This window comes from Diabrotica virgifera, chromosome 4, assembly GCF_917563875.1.
Source record: "Diabrotica virgifera virgifera chromosome 4, PGI_DIABVI_V3a".
NCBI classification, from domain to species: domain Eukaryota; kingdom Metazoa; phylum Arthropoda; class Insecta; order Coleoptera; family Chrysomelidae; genus Diabrotica; species Diabrotica virgifera.
In genome coordinates, this window is record NC_065446.1 from 174,246,346 (window position 1) to 174,268,331 (window position 21,986).

The window sequence follows — 21,986 nt, forward strand, 5'->3', positions numbered from 1 at the left end:
GCGCTGTAAAACCTAGATAAATAAATAAAATTAAACAACTTTATAGTGGAAATTGTTCGTTGAAAAGTTCTCTACAAAATTGCTATGATGTTAATGTATTGTGAAATGAACGAAAAAAAAGTTATAACCTCCAAAAGGAAATTTGTTACAAAATTTTCTCTTATTTTTGTTTATAATTTCTTTTTGGTCGCTTGACGATAAAACGTAATAGATATGAAAATTTAATTTGTTACATTTTATGTGTAATTAAATTTTCTGTAGGGTTGCTAGTTTACGAGATACAGCGCGAAAGCCCTTTGCACCTCTTTTTCCAAGATGGCGGGGGACAAGGGTGGCGATCGCAAAAACTTGAACTTAAGCTTCTACTGACCCCCACCCCTACACATTCAAAAAATAAAATTGACTTCTCTAACAAATGCAAGCTAGGGCCTAAAAAAATGTAACATTTCAATGGACTACTTCAATAACTAAAAATCTATACGAAATAAATCAAAGACTAGCAAGCGTCATGAGAATTCTTCGTTTATAATATCAAAATGCCATTATTAATATTTTGCAATTGCTCAAAACGATGTAGTGCATCATATGTTGCCCAAAATCATGTTGTATTATACCCAAAAGTTGATCTTTTTTTGCAACTCAACTTGTGGTGTATGAAAAAGACGAAAATACTGATAGTGCTGATGCTAATGATCAACCTTAATTTATTTGATGTGTTAACTGATTATTATAAAAATTATTACTCTAAAAAATAACATATTTTTTTCTAATTTTCCAATTGTCCTATGAGGGATGGTTTTTAAGGAATTTAACTGAGTAAAGAGATAGGTATGCCCGTAAATGGCTTTAGGGATAAGGGCTAATTTTTAAGGGTTGAAATTTTGAAAAAAGGATGGGAAAATTGTGAATAGTATCTAACAGTATCATATAAGCTTTAATCAAACGCTATAAATGTTTATCAACTTATTAAATACCTCAAGTTATAATTTCATATTGAATTTTTGCAGCATTTATTAGGCTATTGATTATGTACTATAGAAAGGAACTACAACGTTAACGGGGTTTTATTATTTCATATGGTCAATGAATCTCTTTATATGAAAAAACCGCGGAGTGCTACCATTAGGGTGAGTTCTATGCAATATTGGTACAAAAATCTCTACATAAAAATTGTTCCTGGTTAAATTTCCTATCTAAATATAACTTTTTAAAGTCAAAGATACTTTTTTTACAAAAATATATTCAAAAGAAAAAGCACAAAGAACCCCAAAAGAAAGAAATTTTGTTTTTTGTCCCATAACTTTTGTCCACGAGGATATAGGTATATATATATTGCTTCACAGAAAAAAAACTTACATGTTTTGTCTTTAAAATGATGTTTGGTAGAGGTCATTAGGATTTACGGTTTTCGAAATATAATTTTTCAAAGTTCGCCACTCACAGCAATTTTGGGCAATTTTCCTTGTTATTTCACAAATATTGTTCTGTAACTTTTTTCTACGTAACTTTAGGCATATGCAATGGTACATGTAAGGCGAGCCGCACACCAACGAAACATGAAACGTAAAACATTAAACATGAAACGTAAAACACGTTTCATTAAAATAAAACACGGTTAAACAAATCTTAAAGTCCGCCTACCAATGAAACGAGTGTGATTCATGCTCATAAAACATTTTTATTTTCGGAGAGTCGCATAAATGGCCCGAGGTCTATTTGTTTAGCAGTGTTTTATTTCCATGAAACGTGATTTACGTTTCATGTTTCTTTGATGTGCGGCCTGCCTGCGGCCAATGGTACATGTAAGAGGAATAGAAATCAATTACCTTTAAAATATTCTACAGTATAATGTTCTACGACTTCTTTTAAAGAGGTTATCTTTTTCAAGACTTTATACTTTTAACGAGTTTTTATATTTTTTACGATATTTTTTAAATTTCCCATTATAACTTTTTGTTCTACATCTAGGTATATATTATATAATAAAAAAGAAAGCTTATTCTGTTTACTTTAAAATGGTGTATTATAAAAAATTCTAGGATTATTTTTGAATAAGATGTACTTTTTCAAAATGTAATAAGTACTTGCAACGATTTTTGATTTTAGGATTATTTTTATAATTCCTCATTATAACTTTTTTATGTGATTGTGTGTAATGATTGAATCTTATTTTTTATAGGTAATATTTTGGATCCACTTGACTCGGCCGGGCAAACTTCAAAATATGGATTAATTCCAGTATTTACTGTCAAAGCACCTGCACCACAAGCTTTGCTTGAAAAAAATAGCATGTAAATGTACCAAAGGATGTATAAAAAACTGCAGTTGTAGGAAGATAGGAATTAGTTGTTTAATATTCTGCAAAGTGTGCATGTGCAAGGGTACTAATTGTGGAAACTCTAAGATAACTGATGTGTCATAGGAAGATATTGAAGCTAATGCTAACGAAGAGATGGAATTTGATTTTGAAAATTTTTTAAATGTTAACGTTTAAATAATTTTAACTAAAATGATGTTTTCTAAGGCTAATGTTTATGTAATTTTTGTAAAAGAAATAATTTTAAATAACACAGGTAAAAAACTATCAAAGAATCACTCGGTTTCCATTACATATTTAAATATAGATGATACACCATTTTAAAGAACAGAAAGTAAGCCCTCTTTATTGAGCAATATATAGTATATTCATGTACAAGAAAAAAATTTATAATGAGAAATTTCAAAAATAATCGTAAAAAATGTAAAAAATAATATTTTTTCTATATTAGCTATTATATAATATATAATATAATATTATATAACATATAATATATTATATAATAATATTATTTTATTTTTATATTATATTATAAAAAATCGTTAAAAGTATAAAATCTTAAAAAACCATAATCTCTTTAAAAAAAGTCGTACAACGTTTTACAGTAGACCATTTTAAAGGTACAATTGATTTCTATTTCTATTATGTGTACCATTGCATATACCTAAAGTTACGTAGAAAAAAGTTACAGAACAATATTTGCGAAATAACAAGGAAAATTGCCCAAAATTGCTATAAGTAGCAAACTTTAAAAAATCATATTTCGAAAACTATAAATCCTAATTACCTCTACTAAACAACGTTTTAAAGAAGAAATATGCAGATTTTTTTTTCTGTAAAGCAATGTCTATACCTATATCATCGTGGACAAAAGTTATGGGACGAAAAACAAAATTTCTTTCTTTTGGGTTTCAAGGTGCTTTTTCTTTTGAATATATTTTTGTAAAAAAAGGTATCATCGACTTTAAAAAGTGATATTTAGATAGAAAATTTAACCAGAAACAATTTTTATGTAGATATGTTTGTACCAAAAGTGCATAGAACTCACCCTAATGTAACCTGTGCTCAGGGACTAATTCACCGATTTCTCAAAAACGCACCCCTTTAAATGGTAGCACTCCGCGGTTTTTTCATATATAGATGTCCATTGACCATATGAAATAATAAAACCCCGTTAACGTTGTAGTTCCTTTTAGCTATCTTATTTTGAATATAATCAATAGCCTATAAGAAGCACATATTATCAACAGAAACATAATGTAGATTTTTAAATTAAGGGTAAAGAAAGGTTTGTTGTTGTTTATTTGGCTTTATATGACTGCGGATGCTAAATCCATTCGTTAATTTTACGATTTTTTATTTTATTAGTCATTTTTTTGTATCTTATCTTAAAACAAATATACTAATATTAATCTCTAATAAACAATTCTACTCATAAATAATTATTTTTGTATTTTTTTTTAAATAATTTTTTATAATATATATTTTTTTTCTAAATGATGTTCTCAGAGTTCCACAGCAAAAACTGCAACATTCTTCTTTAGAACTCTACTTAATTCAAAAGCTTTTTACTATGGACTGTCCAAGTTCGTCATTCATTTTTATCTACATTATTTTTTTATTATATTTTTTAATTATTATATTTTTTTTCTATTAGTATTTTTATATATTTTTTTTGTATAATATATTTTTTTTCTTTGTATTTTTTTTCTTTTTCTTTCTCTTAATACCGGGTGTCCACTTATATTTTCCCCCATTTTAACTGCCTATAACTTCTAAACGGCTTAAGATAGAAATATGCGGTTTTCGATGAAATGTTTTATTTTACTAAAAGTTTTGTCTGAATAGATTGAATTTTTTATATCGCTTTCAAATACGAAAAGAAAAATGGCGGATTTTTGAAAAAAACGTTGTTGACATTTTTTTAATGGAACACCCAGTATATTTTTTTTGTAAATTGAAAGAAAGGTCATTCACCTATCCAGCGATATAAAGTTTTTCAAAATCGGTTGTCAAATCACTGAGTAATTAATTTTTAAAATGAGCGGTGCAACGTGGATATCACGTACCTAAATAACATATACATAACTAAGCAAAATGATATGTTATGTGATTTCCACATTGCATCTTTCATTTTAAAAATTCTTTGTTCAGTCATTTGACAACCGATTTTAAAAAATTTAATATCGCTGGATAGGTAAATGACCGTTTTTTCAAGCTACAAAAAAATATACTGGGTGTTTCAATAAAAAAAGTCAAAAACGTTTTTTTTTTCAAAAATCCGCCATTTTTTATTTAAAAGCGACTTAACAAATGGTCATTTACCTAAAAATTTGAAAAAACGGTTATTTCTCTATCCAACGATATAAATTTTTTTAAAATCGGTGGTCAAATGACTGAGCAATTAATTTTTAAAATGAGAGATGCAATGTGGAAATCATGTAACATAATATCAATTAGCTTAGTTATGTTATTTAGGTATGTGGTATCCACGTTGCACCTCTCATTTTAAAAATTAATTACTCAGTGATTTGACAACCGATTTTAAAAAACTTTATATCGCTGGATAGGTAAGTGACCTTTCTTTCAATTTGCAAAAAAATATACTGGGTGTTTCGTTAAAAAAGTCAACAACGTTTTTTTCAAAATCCGCCATTTTTCTTTCCGTATTTGAAAGCGATATAAAAAATTCAGTCCATTCAGACAAAACTTTTACTAAATTAAAACATTTCAGCGAAAACCGCATATTTCTATTTTGAGCCGTTTAGAAGTTATAGACAGTTAAAATGGGGGAAAATATAAGTGGACACCCGGTATATAACAACTAACAAGAAATACTTACTATATATTTTACAATTACAATTTAAGTTTAATATCTAAAATATGTTTATACAATGGTCGGTATACCAACTCATTGTTTTCTAATGTTAATAAATAGTTTAAATTAATGGGATGGTGGACATCAGTCAAAGAATACAGTGGATTTAAAAACATATTAACGTTATTAGAAATAAGAGAATAGGTCAAAATTTTGTGTTGTAGGTTACCCAACTGACCACAAATACATTGTGAACTATCAGCTAGATCAGGGGTGGGCAAAAGACGGCCGCGGGCCGGATCCGGCCCTTTTGCTTACTTTATCCGGCCTGTTGAGAAATCCCGCAAGCATTTTTTTAAGAGCGTAGATGTAATGCTTTTTAAATGCATTAATTTTTTTTAAACTTGAGAAAACTAATAACTATTTTTGAACAATTTAAACGTATGAAACATGAAATATTACATTATTAACGAGGGCCAAAAGTCCCTGAAAATTTCAGCCCTCGGTAATAATGTAATCTTTCATTCTGCGTTTAAATTTTTCCAAAATATTTATTAGTTTTCTCGGAATATGAAAAAAATGAATGCGTCTAAAAAGAATTGGTCCGAAATTTTGCGCCTACGCTCTTAATATATTTTATGCAATTTTGTTGAAATCAACAGTATTAGTGTTCGTACTGTTCATATAAATAATGAATATCTATCTTCTGCATTTCCTTCGATTTTACCCTTCATAATCAGATGCTGCAACAACTTACGATAATGTACTTATCATTTTCAAGTATGTGCCTTTTCTCCTTGCCGTGTTTCTCCTTTTAATGACGGTCAAAAGTTCTCTGTTCCTTTTTCATTCTGTGCAACACCATTTCGTTCGTAATATGACCAGTCCATGGTATTTTCAAAATCATTAAGTCAGCATTAATAATCCAATAAAGAAGAATAGAGTGGACATAACATTAATATTATTATCCCGGTTTTTTATAGCGTTCTCCGCCTTCCGGATCCCAGTTTCCAGCTTCGGCTGTCGTTGCATTAGCCAGGGTGAAGGTTCTGTTCCGACATTACCTTCTGAATACCGCCTAGCTAGAATTGTTTTGGAATTCCTCTCTTCCTTCTTTCCCTTGGCATCCATTTTAAAATTTGTTTTGGCAGTCTGTCGTTGTCCATTCTTTCTACATGACCATACCAGATCAGTTATCTCCTTTAAATTTCGTCTATGATGGTTGGACATAAGATTTTACCATCCGATATCAGATTTGCAGATTTAAACTTTGGTTTGTCAGAAATTTTTGCATCTTCAAAAAGGCTGCTCTTGATTACTCTATTCTTGATCGAATTTCTGAATTTCATTTTTATCTGGATCCTTGTTATGGCTTAATATAATGGACCATATTAAAAATTTCGTAATATTACTGGGAACAAATTGTTCGCACGTACACACAAATAATACAATTTATTATTACTATTATTTATTATTAACAGTCAAATGTATTTGTCCAGATGCTTTAAAATGATACTTATAGTATTTTTGTCAAAAGAATTTCTTGGGCTGAGAAAAACTTCCACCAAAATCATTAACGTGTGCAGCGTCATATGTACTATACTGGGTATAGTCCTCCGGCCCGGGAGAAATTTTGAAAATTTCATTTTGGCCCGCGCTTAGAAGTATTTGCCCACCCCTGAGCTAGATTCTAGATAGATAGAAAGGTTAATTCCAAAATTTCATCGGAGGTTATAAGTACCATATTTTTATTGTGGTATACTGTATACTGGACTATAAAACACACCCAAAAAATGCCGATGCAACGTGACATATTAGATAAAGACAAATAAAATTGACAGTTAAAATTGTCAAATTGATATTTAATAGTTTCTTGTTATCAAAATTTTAATTTTTAAGAGAAAAAAAAAGATATGGATGACGATACTTGTGAACATCACCCAAGGTATCTTAATCAAATAAAAGCTAAGAGCGTGTCTCAGCCAGGAGATGAAAAATATACTACTAGTACTTTAATTCGAGATGAATTAGAGTATGCTTCTAATTATAGAGCTGTCCAAAAGAGGATACCAAGGAAAGAAGTGTATCCAAAAAATCGTCCCTTTGAACTACCTTTCGAATTATGTCGTTTAAAACAATTGCAAAAAAGAAAGAAAAAGAAAGGTAAGTGAAAATTATAAAATTTTGTGATACTCTTACATATAGGTCTTGGACCGACACTTAAAAAAATCATAATTACCTCCATCATGAGACTTCGTTTTTTCAGTTATTCATGCCGAGTCGGTCAACTTTTTAAGGAAAATTTTCGGGAGGGTGGCGTTTTGTAAATAGAGGTTTCTAAACTTTGGTGCGTTCGACAACTTCTTCTTCTTCTTTCTCGAAACTCCTTATGCCCCTCAGGGGTGTCAGAGGTTTTATTCATCCTCTATCCATATCTTCCATTTTTCTTGCTGTCCTTTGCTAGCTCTTTCATTTGTTGAAGTGTTTTTCTGTTTTTCCTTTTCCTGTCCAATTTCTATAATCTGATCGATCCATCTCTTCCTTGGCCTTCCTTTCCTTCTTTTACCAGATCTTTTTGATTCCATTACCTGCTTTGGTAGTCTTCCTTGGTCCATTCTGTTAATATGTCAATATCATTTTAATTTTCTTTTTTGGATCTTGGTTATTATCGATTCCTGTTTCAGTCTTTGTATAACATCTTCATTTCTATTTCTGTCCAATTTCGTTTTTCCTGCTATTTTTCTCAGCTGCTTCATCTCCGCTGCGTTTATTGTACTGTCCATTTTTGCATTGTTTACCCATGTCTCACTTGCATATATTAAAGTTGGTACGGATATTGCATTGTATACCTTCAGTTTTATTTCTTTTTATTTATTTCTTCCTTTCCAAATATTGTTTTATTTAGTGCATAGTAGATCTTATTTGCTTTTTTCGCTTTGTATGAGATTTCTTGATCTAGCTTTCCATCCTTTGATATTATTACTCCCAGGTATTCAAACTTCGAGACTGTTTCTATTATTTTGTTTTTGCACCTAAATATCGTTTGTTTTATTTCTTCCCTTTTCTTTTGGGCTACTATCATGGTCTTCGTTTTCTTTAAATTTACCTCCATTTTCAAATTTTCTATTTCTTCCACCCAGATATGGATTAATTTTTGCATTTTATTTTTATTGTCTGCTATTATTGCTAGGTCATCTGCATATAGTAATCCCTCCATTTTCACTGGTACTAAATTCCTGTACCCTATTCTTGACTGTAATTGCCTTGACTTTCTTTTAGAGCTCTTCATTACTCTATCCATTACTAATATAAACAAAACTGGGCTGAGACTGTCCCCTTGTTTTATTCCTCTCCTTAGGTTTATTATTGGCGATATGTTTACGTTTACTTATTTGTACTTTAGCAAGCACGTTCTATATGTACTTTTTACCACGCTTACTATCTTTTGCGGGATTTGCAGGTCTTCCATTACTGACCATATTACTTTTCTATGTATAGAATCAAAAGCAGCTTTGATATCTATAAACGTAATATATAAGTCTTCTCCTATTTCGTTTTTCCTTTCAATTATATTTCTCAATATGTATATATTATCTGCTGTTCCTCTTTCCTTCATAAAAGCAGCTTGTTCTTCTTCTAGTTTTCCTTCCAGTTCTTTCCTGAGCTTTCTTTCTATTATCCCGGTGTAGACTTTATATGCCACTGATGACAAGCATATAGCCCTATAGTTATCACATTCCGCTTCATCTCCTTTCTTGTGTATTGGTATCAATAAATTTTCTTTCCAGCCTTTCGGTATCTTTTCTGTTCTCCATGCTCCCCTCATTATTTCCAGTAGCCAAAACTTGCCTCGTTCTCCCACGTACTTCATCATCTCTGGATCTATGTCATCTACGCCTCCCGATTTTCCAATCTTTATTCTTGCCAATCCTTCTTCAATATCTTTGATATGAATTTCGTCTACTCGATTGTCCCTATTCTCTTCTCTTTCCTGCTGTCCTCTCTCCTCATTTTGTTGGTTGCTTGCCTCTAATTTTTCTTTATAGTGTTTATTCCATATGGTTAGTATGTTCTGCATGTTTGTTTTCAATTCATTTCGCTCATTTCTAATTCCTCTTATTTGTTTCCTTTTTGTTCCTTTCATGCTTCTTATTTTATTCCAAAACTGTTTATTGTTATTCCCAAAACATTCGTTCAATTCTTCACCGAATCGCATCTTTTACTAGTTCTTTCACTATATTTCTCTGTATTCTGTATTCGTCTCTGTCTTGCTCTTCATTTGTGAAGCGATACATAAGGCTTCCACATTTCTTTCTTCTTTTTTACTGCTTGCTTTATTTCCTCATTTCACCATCCAGTTATTTTACTATTCTTTCCATTCTATCGTATTCCACATACTTGTTTTGCAGTGTTCCATAACATGACTCTCAATTTTTTCCATCTCTCTTCCATATTCCATATTTCCTCATTGTGTTCATGCTGTTCCAGTATTTTATCTGTCTCTCTTTGGTATAACTTCTTCACTTCCATATTTTTCATCTATGTATTGCTATTCTTGTGTATTGAGGACTTATTTATTTTATTCTTGTGTATTTTATATTTTGTATCGTTATGTCTGCGTCTCGAGAATATACTATGTAGTCAATTATGCTTCTCGCATTTCTTTCTTCTGCTACGTATGCATATTTTTCGTTTGTCGGTTGATACCAGAAAGGATTAGCTACCAATTAACAAGTCATTTATTTGGCAGAAACTTGTTATTCTTCTACCATTCCTATTTATCGTCTCTTCTCCATACCTTCCCAAGCAGCCTAATGCCATATTTTCATCATTTCCTATTCTTGCATTCCAGTCTCCTAGTAAAATGATGTTTTTGTTTTCTTCTTGTATCTCATCAATAAGTTTCTGTATCTCATCATAGAATATTTCTGTTTCTTCATGCTCTGTTCCTTCTACCGGTGCATATACCTATATAAGGTGACATTCTTCTTCTTCTAATTCTATTTTTATGTATATGGTTCTTGCGTTCTTGCGTTCGACAACTAAAAAAGTAAAGTTCGTGTAACCTTCTGGCTAAGGTCTAGTGTTAGGGTTTCCAGGTCGCGCAAGCGCCCCTAACATGGCTTAACGACTACTTACGTAGCCGGGACCGACGGCTTTACGTGCCCTCCGAAGCACGGTGACGGCTCAGTTAAATTAGAAATTGAACAATTTGTCAATGCCATGATTCGAACCCGGTCCCTCCAGCTTGTTAATAAGCCAGTAACATAGTCACTTCGCTACGGCCGCCACAACTTTTCGGTTCGACAACTGGAATACCTACCCTTAAAATGTGTCAGACAATATTACTAGTTAATTGTAAATATTTTTACCAAACAATCCCACAAAAATTTAATGACTCTTTATAACGCGGGCTCTGAAGTTTTAAATACTTTTGGATTATCCGCACCAACTAGTGCGTCTAACAGACAGCTCAAATTTTAATGAATATACCAGGTTTTCTGCTACGGCTCGTCATCTGAAGTTTCGAGGGTTTTCGGCACTAAATTAATGTAAACAGATTAGTCGAGGTTTTTGCGCTGAACAAGAATACGCCATCAGGTCCGACCTCCAGTGCAAGTGGTGCCCAAAAACCCTTCAAGCTTCAGAAGATAGCTTAGCAGTGAACTTGGGCACCTGGTGGTCAGTGGGTCGGTTCTGATGGCATATTCGTATTCAGCGACCCCTAAATCGCCTAGTAATCTATTTGCATGCATTCAAGGCCGAAAACCTTCGAAACTCCAGAAGATGGCGTGTCTTAGCACTAACCGTTGGTACTAGGTGCTGCGGGTGTCAGTTCTGATGGCGTATCCCTGTTCAGTAACTCGTAAAACCCCTGTGTAATCTGTTTGCATCCATTTAGTGCTAAAATCCCACGAAACTCCAGAAGATGACGTGACCCTAGACACCAGGTGCTCGGTGTAGCGGATCTGATAATGTATTCATTTTCAACAACCCCAAAAACCGCCAGAATGACGAAAACACTTGAAACTCCAGAAGATGACGTGTCATAGCAGTTAGACTGAGCACCAGGTGCTCCGGGGTTGGTTCTGATGGCGTATTCGTGTTCAGCGACTCCAAAAAGCTCCAAATAATCTGTCTGCATAAATTTAGTGCCCATAACCCTGGAACCTCCAGATGACGCGTCTTAGCAGTGACCCTCCAGGTGCTAGGGAGGTCGGTTCTGATGACGTAGTCGTGTTCAGCGATCCCAAAAACCCCCGAATATCAAAATCTGGCCCTTAATATGCTTATTTTGACATGTTTATGCACTTTTGGATGCATTTTATGCACTTTAAAACGCAAGTATGGCCGGTTCGCTAAACTCAGACACAACTGGCTAGTGATTTTAGTAAGTAATTTTGCCAATTTGGTAAAATTGGCAAAAAAATAATTACTAAATACCTAGTTCTTCTGCTTCAAGTGCCATCTTCGTTCCGAAGGTTGGTGATCATCAGGGCTATACGTATTTTCGAAACTGCTGACCTAAACAATTCGTTGTTGCTACAGCTATACCATTCCCGTAGATTCTTTAGCCCATGGATTCTTCTTCCTATGGACCTTTTTCCTGCTATCTTCCCCTGCATAATTATTCGAAGCAGTTCATATCTTTCGCCTCTTGTAATGTGTCTCAAATATTGCAGTTTTCGTTTTTTGATCGTAAATATGACTTCCTTTTTTTTATTCATTCTTCTCAAGACCTCGGCGTTTGTGACTCTCTCCATCCATGATATTCTCAAGATTCTGCGATACAGTTCAAATGCCTCCAATTTTTTGATATCAATATTTTTCAGCGTCCATGACTTCATTCCGTAGAACAGCACAGAAAGTACGTAACATCTTATCAGGCGAAGTTTCATTTCAAGGCTCAAATCTCTTCCACAGAACACTGTCTTCATTTTAGTGAATATGGATCTGGCTTTTTCTATTCTTATTTTGATTTCTGCTGAGCTATCGTTGTCTTCATTTACAAAAGTGCCTAAATATTTGTATTTGCTAACTCGATCGATAATTTCATTGTGTAAATATAGATTTTGGACAATTCGTGTTGATTTCGATATTACCATAAATTTATGATTAATTATTTATATGGGAAATAAGCCACAATTAAAATGAAAAAAATAATTTTATTAACGTTTCGACGCCCAAATCGGGTGCCGTTGTCAAAATACAAAATATTACTAAAATAAACTAAAGTGTTGTTGCTAAGCAAAAAAAATTCTTCTAATAATTTATTTAATCTCACTCATTTATATTGGCAATTCAGACATATATTATACATTTTAAAGTAGAAGACTTTAAAATGATATTGCCAATATTTATGAGTTGCGTTCCTGGGACGACTTACTGAAAGATAGTTCATTCGATTACATGAAATTAACCCCAACTCAAGAATATCCGTCATAAAAAATTATAGCATGTGATATGTCTTTAAAAAGACAACCAAATGCAACGACAGTAAAATTCTCGCGTTAGAGACCTCATAGTAAATCACAAGGGAAAACCAGGAAAAACCCTGTGATACTATCCCGACATCGTAAGTATTTGGTCTTACATTAATTTACTCTCAAAAAATAATACCAAATTCTGACTTGTAACATGTTTAAATTATAAATATTATTAATAATACTAGATATATAAGTAATACTAAAATATAAAATATGTACTAGCTCGATATTATTGACTTACTAATCTTGGTATTTTCTTTCTATTGACTTCCTCTTTCAGTATGGGTAACCACATCCTACTGCATTCTACCGAGGAATTTGCGACACAATTGGTTTCATTTAGCATAATTAGAGCCGCTTCTTTGATTTTTCTCTTTTTACTATCTGATTCTTTCAGGACTATACTTGAATCTCTCCACTGAACTCTATGTTCATTATCCCATGCGTGTTGACATATTTGAGATCTCTCAAATTCTCTATTTTTAATATAAGATTGATGTTCACTTATTCTAACGTCTAATGGTCTTGATGTCTCACCTAAATAAAATTGTTCGCATTCACAAGGTATTTTATAAATGCAATTTTTTGTTCTTTCTTGATCATTGTTAGGTTTAGTTTTAGATAGAATAGATCTCAATGTGTTTGTTGTTTTGAATGTTGTTGAAATGTTGAATTTATTTCCTATTGTTTTAAGTTTCTCGGATAGTCCTTTTATATATGGTATTGATATTTTCCTCGTATTATTTCTGGTGAATGTTGTAGGATCCCGTTCTAAGTTGTTCTGTTCCATTCGATCCAATCTTGACAATTCCTTATTTATAAACGATAAAGGATAATCATTTTTTAATAAAACAGATGTTAACAATTGTTTTTCTGCTAAAAAGGAATTTTCGTTAGAACAAGTAATTTTGGCTCTATCATATAAGGATTTAATGATTCCCTTTTTAACGTTGATGTTGTGATTTGACTTGTAATTGAGATATCTGTTGGTGTGTGTTGGTTTTCTATACACTTGAGTCTCATATCCAATATCCTTCTTTGAGATCAAAACATCGAGGAAAGGTAGGCTGTTATTGTATTCCTTTTCCATTGTAAATTTTATTGTCTCTTCTTGATCGTTTATAATATTCAGGAATGTATCCAACAATTCTGATCCATGAGGCCATATTGAAAACACATCATCTACATATCTCCACCATACTGTGGGTTTTAAATTTTGTTTAGAAATAATATTAGTTTCGAAATCCTCCATAAATATATTAGCCAATAATGGAGATAAAGAAGAGCCCATTGCTAGACCAAAATTTTGTTTATAGAATTCATTGTTTAGTTGAAAATAGGTATTATGGGTACATAATGTCAATAACTCCATTATAGCTGATACATTTAGTCTTGTCCTAGTTGCCAATGTATTATCATTCTCTAATTTCGTTTTGATTATGTTTAAAGTTTTATCTAATGGTACATTTGTAAATAAACTGTTTATGTCAAAACTTACTAAAATATTATTTGGATTAAATTCAATAGTTGATAATTTGTTTAAAAAATGTTTTGTATTTTTTATAAAAGTGTCATCATTATTAGCAAATGGTTTTAGAATGTTTAATAAGAATTTTGATAGTTCACTACAAGGAGAATTGATGGTACTACAAATGGGTCTAAGTGGTATGTTCGCTTTATGAATTATTATAAATTACTTGTTCTAACGAAAATTCCTTTTTAGCAGAAAAACAATTGTTAACATCTGTTTTATTAAAAAATGATTATCCTTTATCGTTTATAAATAAGGAATTGTCAAGATTGGATCGAATGGAACAGAACAACTTAGAACGGGATCCTACAACATTCACCAGAAATAATACGAGGAAAATATCAATACCATATATAAAAGGACTATCCGAGAAACTTAAAACAATAGGAAATAAATTCAACATTTCAACAACATTCAAAACAACAAACACATTGAGATCTATTCTATCTAAAACTAAACCTAACAATGATCAAGAAAGAACAAAAAATTGCATTTATAAAATACCTTGTGAATGCGAACAATTTTATTTAGGTGAGACATCAAGACCATTAGACGTTAGAATAAGTGAACATCAATCTTATATTAAAAATAGAGAATTTGAGAGATCTCAAATATGTCAACACGCATGGGATAATGAACATAGAGTTCAGTGGAGAGATTCAAGTATAGTCCTGAAAGAATCAGATAGTAAAAAGAGAAAAATCAAAGAAGCGGCTCTAATTATGCTAAATGAAACCAATTGTGTCGCAAATTCCTCGGTAGAATGCAGTAGGATGTGGTTACCCATACTGAAAGAGGAAGTCAATAGAAAGAAAATACCAAGATTAGTAAGTCAATAATATCGAGCTAGTACATATTTTATATTTTAGTATTACTTATATATCTAGTATTATTAATAATATTTATAATTTAAACATGTTACAAGTCAGAATTTGGTATTATTTTTTGAGAGTAAATTAATGTAAGACCAAATACTTACGATGTCGGGATAGTATCACAGGGTTTTTCCTGGTTTTCCCTTGTGATTTACTATGAGGTCTCTAACGCGAGAATTTTACTGTCGTTGCATTTGGTTGTCTTTTTAAAGACATATCACATGCTATAATTTTTTATGACGGATATTCTTGAGTTGGGGTTAATTTCATGTAATCGAATGAACTATCTTTCAGTAAGTCGTCCCAGGAACGCAACTCATAAATATTGGCAATATCATTTTAAAGTCTTCTACTTTAAAATGTATAATATATGTCTGAATTGCCAATATAAATGAGTGAGATTAAATAAATTATTAGAAGAATTTTTTTTGCTTAGCAACAACACTTTAGTTTATTTTAGTAATATTTTGTATTTTGACAACGGCACCCGATTTGGGCGTCGAAACGTTAATAAAATTATTTTTTTCATTTTAATTGTGGCTTATTTCCCATATAAATAATTAATCATAAAAATGCCACAAGGAAATAGCTTCAGAACAACACCATAAATTTAGTTTTCTTTATGTTCAAAGATAGTCCATATTCTTCGCTGCAGTCTGCTATCTTATTCACCAATGTATGTAGCTCTTCAAGTGTTTCTGCGATCAGAACGGTGTCGTCGGCAAACCTCAGTTTGTTTAATCTAGCACCATTTACTTTAATACCTATGGATTGCTCAGAGAGTGTTCTATTCATTACGTCTTCGGAATACAGATTAAACAGGGTTGGTGACAGTATACACCCTTGTCTCACACCTCGCTTTATTTCAATTTCTTCAGTGGTATTATTTATTCTCTACTCTCACTACTGCTTTCTGATTGTAGTACATATTTGCTATTAGTCGGATGTCTCGTTTATCTAAATTCTTTCTGCCAGGAGTCTGATTAGATGATCATACCATAGAGGTATATATTAACATAGAGGGAGCCTACCTTCCGCGCTTCCTGACGACAAGATCTCATGGACTGGTTTGCGGCATCTCTTTCTAACACATTGTATCGAAAATCTATGATGACATTCAGTGTGAATATAGGCACGGAAGAGGAGGACAACTGTAGCAGCTTTACTATGCGTAAGAGTGAAACAGCACTAATCCAAATAAAAAAGATGGTGTCGTCACTTCGCTCTGAATGACACTCTCTCTATGCTAATATATAACTCTATGGATCATACCGCACTTTATCAAATGCCTTGTTATAATCTATGAAACACATGAATACATCTTGATTTATGTCAAGACATCTTTGAGACATAACGTTCAGTGCAAACAACGCCTCTCTTGTTCCGAGTCCATTTCGGAATCCAAACTGGGTATCATTGATGTCCATTTCCAGTTTTCTGTGTACTCTAGTGTGTATAATTTTCAGGAATATTTTCAGTACGTGGCTCATCAAACTGATTGTACGGTAATCACTACATTGTTTGGCAGTCATCTTTTTTGGTATAATAAAAAAGGTGGATAAAAGCCATTCTTGTGGTATTTTTTCTGATGTATAAATGCTATTGAAAAATTCAACTAAAATATGGATCGAGTTTTCTTCTATCAGTTTAAGGATTTCCGTTGGTATTTCATCTGGACCTGGGGATTTACCGTTTTTCATTCTTTTTAGTGCGTACATTACTTCCTCTTCCGTTATTTCTGGACCTTCGTCTCCTTGTATGTTACTTAGTTCAGATTGTTGTCTATCATCTGCAAAAAGTTCTTCAACATAGTTTTTCCATGTCTTCGACTGTTCTTCTAGTTCTGTTATTATGTTTCCGTTGACATTATACAGGATATTTGGCTGCTTACGTTTTTGTGTACCTGCAAGTTCTTTCACTTTTTTATGTACATTAAAAATATCATGTTTTGCCTGCAATTGCTCTATTTCTTCACATTTTCTTTTATACAAATCTTCCTTTGCTATTCTGATTTCCTTTTTGATTTCTTTCTGTATTTGTTTATACCTTTGTTCGTTTTTCCTTTCATTATTCTCCAATTGTCCATGAGAAGAAGGATTTTATCAGTCATCCATCTTTGCTTTATTTTTGGTTTTCTTCGCAGGACTTGTTATCGCCATTTTTACGTTTTGCCGTTTTTTATCTATGTTGTTCGTTGGCTGAGATGTTTCTTTTTCATCAAGTATTTTCAAATTATTATTAATACATCTTTCCAGTTCATCCTTTACCTCCAGGTTACATAAATGACTGACGTCTATCTGGTTTGCTCTTCTTTTCTGCTCCAATCTTTTTAGTTTAATACTCATTTGCGCTATTAGAGGGTGATGGTCTGAATAGACATCTGCGCCTGGGTAAGCCTTAACGGATTTTAAGGAGTTTCTGTATCGTTCGTTTATCAGTAAAAAATCAATCTGGTTTCGAATTATTATTTGGCCATTGTCCTGGGGTGATTTCCACGTATAAAGTCTTCCCTTTGGTAAGTTGAAGAATGTATTAGATACAATCATGTTATTCTCCTGACAGAATTGAAGCAGTCTGTCACCTCGTTCATTTCTTTTACCGAGTCTGTATTCTCCTACATGTTTGCCACTTTTTCCTTTACCAATTTTTGAGTTAAAATCACCTAGAATTACGGTGATGTATCGTGGTTTCATCGATTTTAATACTTGATTGATTTCTTCGTAGAATTGTTTAATTTCGTCCTGTGATTTATCTGCAGTATCTGATACTGGAGTAAAATTAATGACCGACTGCATCATAGACTTGGATACGAAAACTGCTACGCCGTGTCTGTGTTGAGTACTACTGTTTCCGGAGTAATATGCTATGCAATTTGTTGTCGAAAAACTGCCAGAATTTGGCCACCTTGCCTCACTAATGCCTAGAATGTCGACATTTAATCTCTGCATTTCTTGTATTATATTATGCATTTTGTCTGGATCATACATACTACTAACATTCCATGTACCAATTTTTAATACTCTCTTGGGTGTTTTTCTATTTTCTTTAAGAGTGGTATTTATTACTTCACAGGGATTTTGCTGGTTGACGACCCGGGAGGTCCTGTGGTCTTCTTGTGATATACCTCCCATGCCGGATCCTGGTCTCCGATTCCCATGATCAATGGTTGAGTTGGCTTTTTGTTGTACAGTCATGATGATCGTACTAGAGATATCCATGATGGATCTTTTATGTAGTGGTTTCTCCTTGCCTTCTACATCCTTATGCCGTTGACTAGTAAATAGTTCTTCCGCCCTTTAGTGCCAATTTCTTGACCACAGCACAAAAGAGTGCCCTTTCACTTGCATACCAACCGAAGTTGGTCAACAAGTGGGGACTGCTTATTCCGGCAGTCACTCGGTCGCCAGAGCCTCGTCAGTTATCTAGCAGGGTGCACCGGATGATCAAGATCAAAATCATCACACGGGCAGGTGAGGTTGACATTTGGATAGGAGAGGCTGTATGTTGCGCGTCACCATCCCTTACATCCCCAAATACCTAGTTAATAATTACTAAATAGTTAGTAATTTTGGCAAAATTGGCAAAAAACAAAGAAATTACAGACTAAAATTACTATTGTGTCTGAGTTTAGCGAACCGACTATATATGTATTTCCATCTATTTTTCTATAGTAGACTTTTTTCCTGACATCATCCTGAACACAATGCAAAAAATTGTAAGTCTCTAGGTGCTGTATTTAAAAAACCATTTATTCCGATGTTTTTAATACTAAATGTCCTGGTCTTAAAGGTCTGGATCCCGCGTATGAAAAAAAAGTTGATTAAAAACAAGCTGAAAATTTGTTAATAGCTTAAGGGTGTCTAGTCGGACAAACTTTGATATATGGGAACACTGGACCAGGTGAAGTTTTAATTGTGAAACAGGTTAAAAATTTGGAACGGTCAGATCACGAAAACGTCACATGTATTTTGTCCGACAGAACTTCCAATTGATTGGTTGCCCTTTCATTAAACTCTCATGCAAAAATCAGACTGCTATTTATCACATGTCATAATTCCTGTCATTTGACATATTCTACGTGTTCCACTCATTATAATTCCCATTTAGTGATAAATAGCAACCTGATTTTTGCATGAGATTTTATTGAAAGGGTAACAAAATCAATTGGAAGTTCTGTCGGACAAAATACATGCGACGTTTTCGTGGTCTGACCGTTCCAAATTTTTAACGTCTTCCACAATTAAAACTTCCCCTCTTCCAGTGTTCCTATATATCAAAGTTTGTCCGACTAGACACCCTTAAGCTATGGACAAATTTTCAGCTTGCTATTAATCAACTTTTTTTCATACGCGGGATCCAGACCTATTAGACCAGTGGTCTAATTAATAGCAACTTAATTTTTGACAATTAATTTAATTGTTATTTTATTCTTCTTTACAAAGATAAATTGTACTTATTAAATACCAGGTGTGTCACCAAGACTATTGAACTACAATTCTATAATACTAGCTTATTGTTAATAATTTTTAACAATAGTAGCAATTTCTTATACTGTAAATAAAATATTTTTCTGAAGCTACTTCTTGTACCATCTTAATGCAATTTGTTATTTTTATTAAAAATACCCCACAATTCTACAATTAAGTTTATTTGACGTTTCGATTTCTGATGGACAATAAACATACTTATTTCTGCGATACTGTATTTCTAATCTCTGTCTTTTATAAACAGGTGACCATGTGGAGAAGCTTACTAAAAAACCTACAATGCTAGAAAGAAGTATAATGAGCCAGGATGAATATATGAGATGGTTGGCAATGCCGAACATTAAAAAGAAAGGATCTGATCCTAAACCAAAAAAAGTGAAAAGATGTCAAATGTCGCCATGTCCGCCACGATGTGTTCAGCTGTCTGCACCTCCCAAGCGAAGAGTTTTGTCTACTTGGACTGAATACCAAGATAAACTGCCAGCTGAGGTATTGCTAAGGTTTCAACAAATGTTGCACACTGATCAAAATCTGAAACTAAGGGATGCTGATTATTATTATAAAAAGATAGACAAAAGAAAAAGGCGATTGGCTAAGAGAAAAAAACGTTTACGTCTCAAACGGAAACTTAATAAAGAGAGGGGCAAATATGCGTGGATTGGTGAAAATATCAGCGACACCACTAGAGCTATTCTGGAGTATCTTAGACAAGAACCACTGTATTCATTAAATTATAAACAACTATTATTATCGGATCAAATTCTAAATATATTAGATGAGAAAAATGTATTATCAAAACCATCAAGAACAAGCAAAAATACTTATCAGAAATGTTTTATTGAGGTTTGTATTATACTGTTATTTAGGGTGTTTTGTAATGAGGTATCTCATTTTTGTTTGCCAATATTACGTTTAATTTCTAAAAAATTTATTCATTTGATTTATTGTAGAGTTAATTTTGTTATGTTGTTACTACGAGATACTCTCAGATGTTTTTCTATATTTTACTGAGATCTACATTTTGTCTCTAAAGAAGCCACATAAAATCCAGGGTCAAAGGTAGGATGGACATGGTAATTGAATGCGAAATGCCCTTGTTTTTAATGCAGAACACTCATCATCTACTAATGTCGATAATTCAAAGAGCGATTTTGATTTTGCCACTTATTGTGAAGTTTATGAAGGTTTCTTTCTCAGGAGTGAAGAACCTTTCCGGAATATTATAAAATGAATCCCCAACTCACTCGTCACTTGTCTAAGAGAGCAACGTTTCCGAGAAAGTATTTTAAGACAGCTGATTCTTTAATATATTGTTCCCTATGCTTCCTTGAACACCGTACCGGCCATCTGGCTGCTGATACAGGTTGCGTTCATTACTGCGCAGCTCACATGTACAGGTAAATACAAAATCAGGGTTATTGATTAGTGATCAGATAAAGCTTAGTAGATCGGCTATAGTAATAGATAGCAATAAAAGCTAATAACAAAATTTGTAGCTAACTTTGAGCTTCACATTGCAAAATTAGTTAGAATGTTACAGGATGTTCTATAACATAGTGGCAGACCAAACTTCCGGTTTTTAAAGTAGAACACCCTATTATATTTTATTTTATATTCAAAATCTTCTTAACTTCCCCATCACAAAAATATAAAGGTTTGCTATGTTATACAGGGTATTTACAAAGTTATATCCAATATTCTATGAAAATTGTAATAAGTTCAGCACCCTGTATAAATAAAAGTAAGCTCAACAGCAATGGTTTATTGGTGCCATATTTTTTGTTGATTTTTAAAATATATAAAAATGGTTGATATTGCTAATTTTCTTTATATCGAATACAGGGTGAGGCAAAACGCAAGTACATTATTTTCTCAGTAATTTTAAATAGAACACTCTAATTAATAGCTTGCTCTGAAAAATGAAAACTAACAAATTTATACATAGGGAATATTATACAAAAATTAAAGTTCGGTAATGGTCCTTTTCGATAGTGATATAAAATACACGGTGTTCCATTTAAAATTTCTGAGAAAAGAATGACTTGCGTTTTGACTCACCCTGTATTCGATATAAAGAAAATTAGCAATATCAACAAATATATGGCACCAATAAACTATTGCTGTTTTTTATTTATTTATACATTTATTTTTATTTATACAGGGAGCTCAACCTAGGGGAGGCTTGTTACGATTTTCATAGAAAATTGGTTATAACTTTGTAAAAGCCCTATATAACATAATAAACCTTTATATTTTTGTGATGGGGAAGTTAAAAGGATTTTGAATATAAAATAAAATATAGGGTGTTCCATTTAATAAAAAAACATAAGTTTGATCTGCCACTATGTTATCGAACACCCATCTACATCTACATCTACATCTACATCGACATCTACATCGTAGTAACATTCTAACTAATTTTGTAATGTGAAGCTCAAAGTTGGCTACAATTTTTGTTATTAACTTTTATT

The 21,986-nt window shown here is 32.5% G+C and overlaps 2 protein-coding genes across 4 annotated transcripts in view; one reads left to right on the forward strand and one right to left on the reverse strand.

Moving 5' to 3' along the window:
• LOC114330367 (uncharacterized) overlaps nt 1-21,986 on the reverse strand; it is a 249,884-nt gene that overhangs the window by 69,833 nt on the left and 158,065 nt on the right. The gene's annotated exons all lie outside the window — the stretch shown is intronic.
• The window catches only part of LOC114330370 (uncharacterized), a 149,182-nt gene continuing 134,180 nt past the window's right edge, over nt 6,985-21,986 (forward strand). Inside the window, exons 1-2 of the mRNA XM_050648536.1 lie at nt 6,985-7,298; nt 19,760-20,358. Of these exons, the coding sequence (XP_050504493.1) occupies nt 7,049-7,298; nt 19,760-20,358 (849 nt within the window). The 5' untranslated portion in view covers nt 6,985-7,048. The remainder of the gene's footprint in view (nt 7,299-19,759; nt 20,359-21,986) is intronic.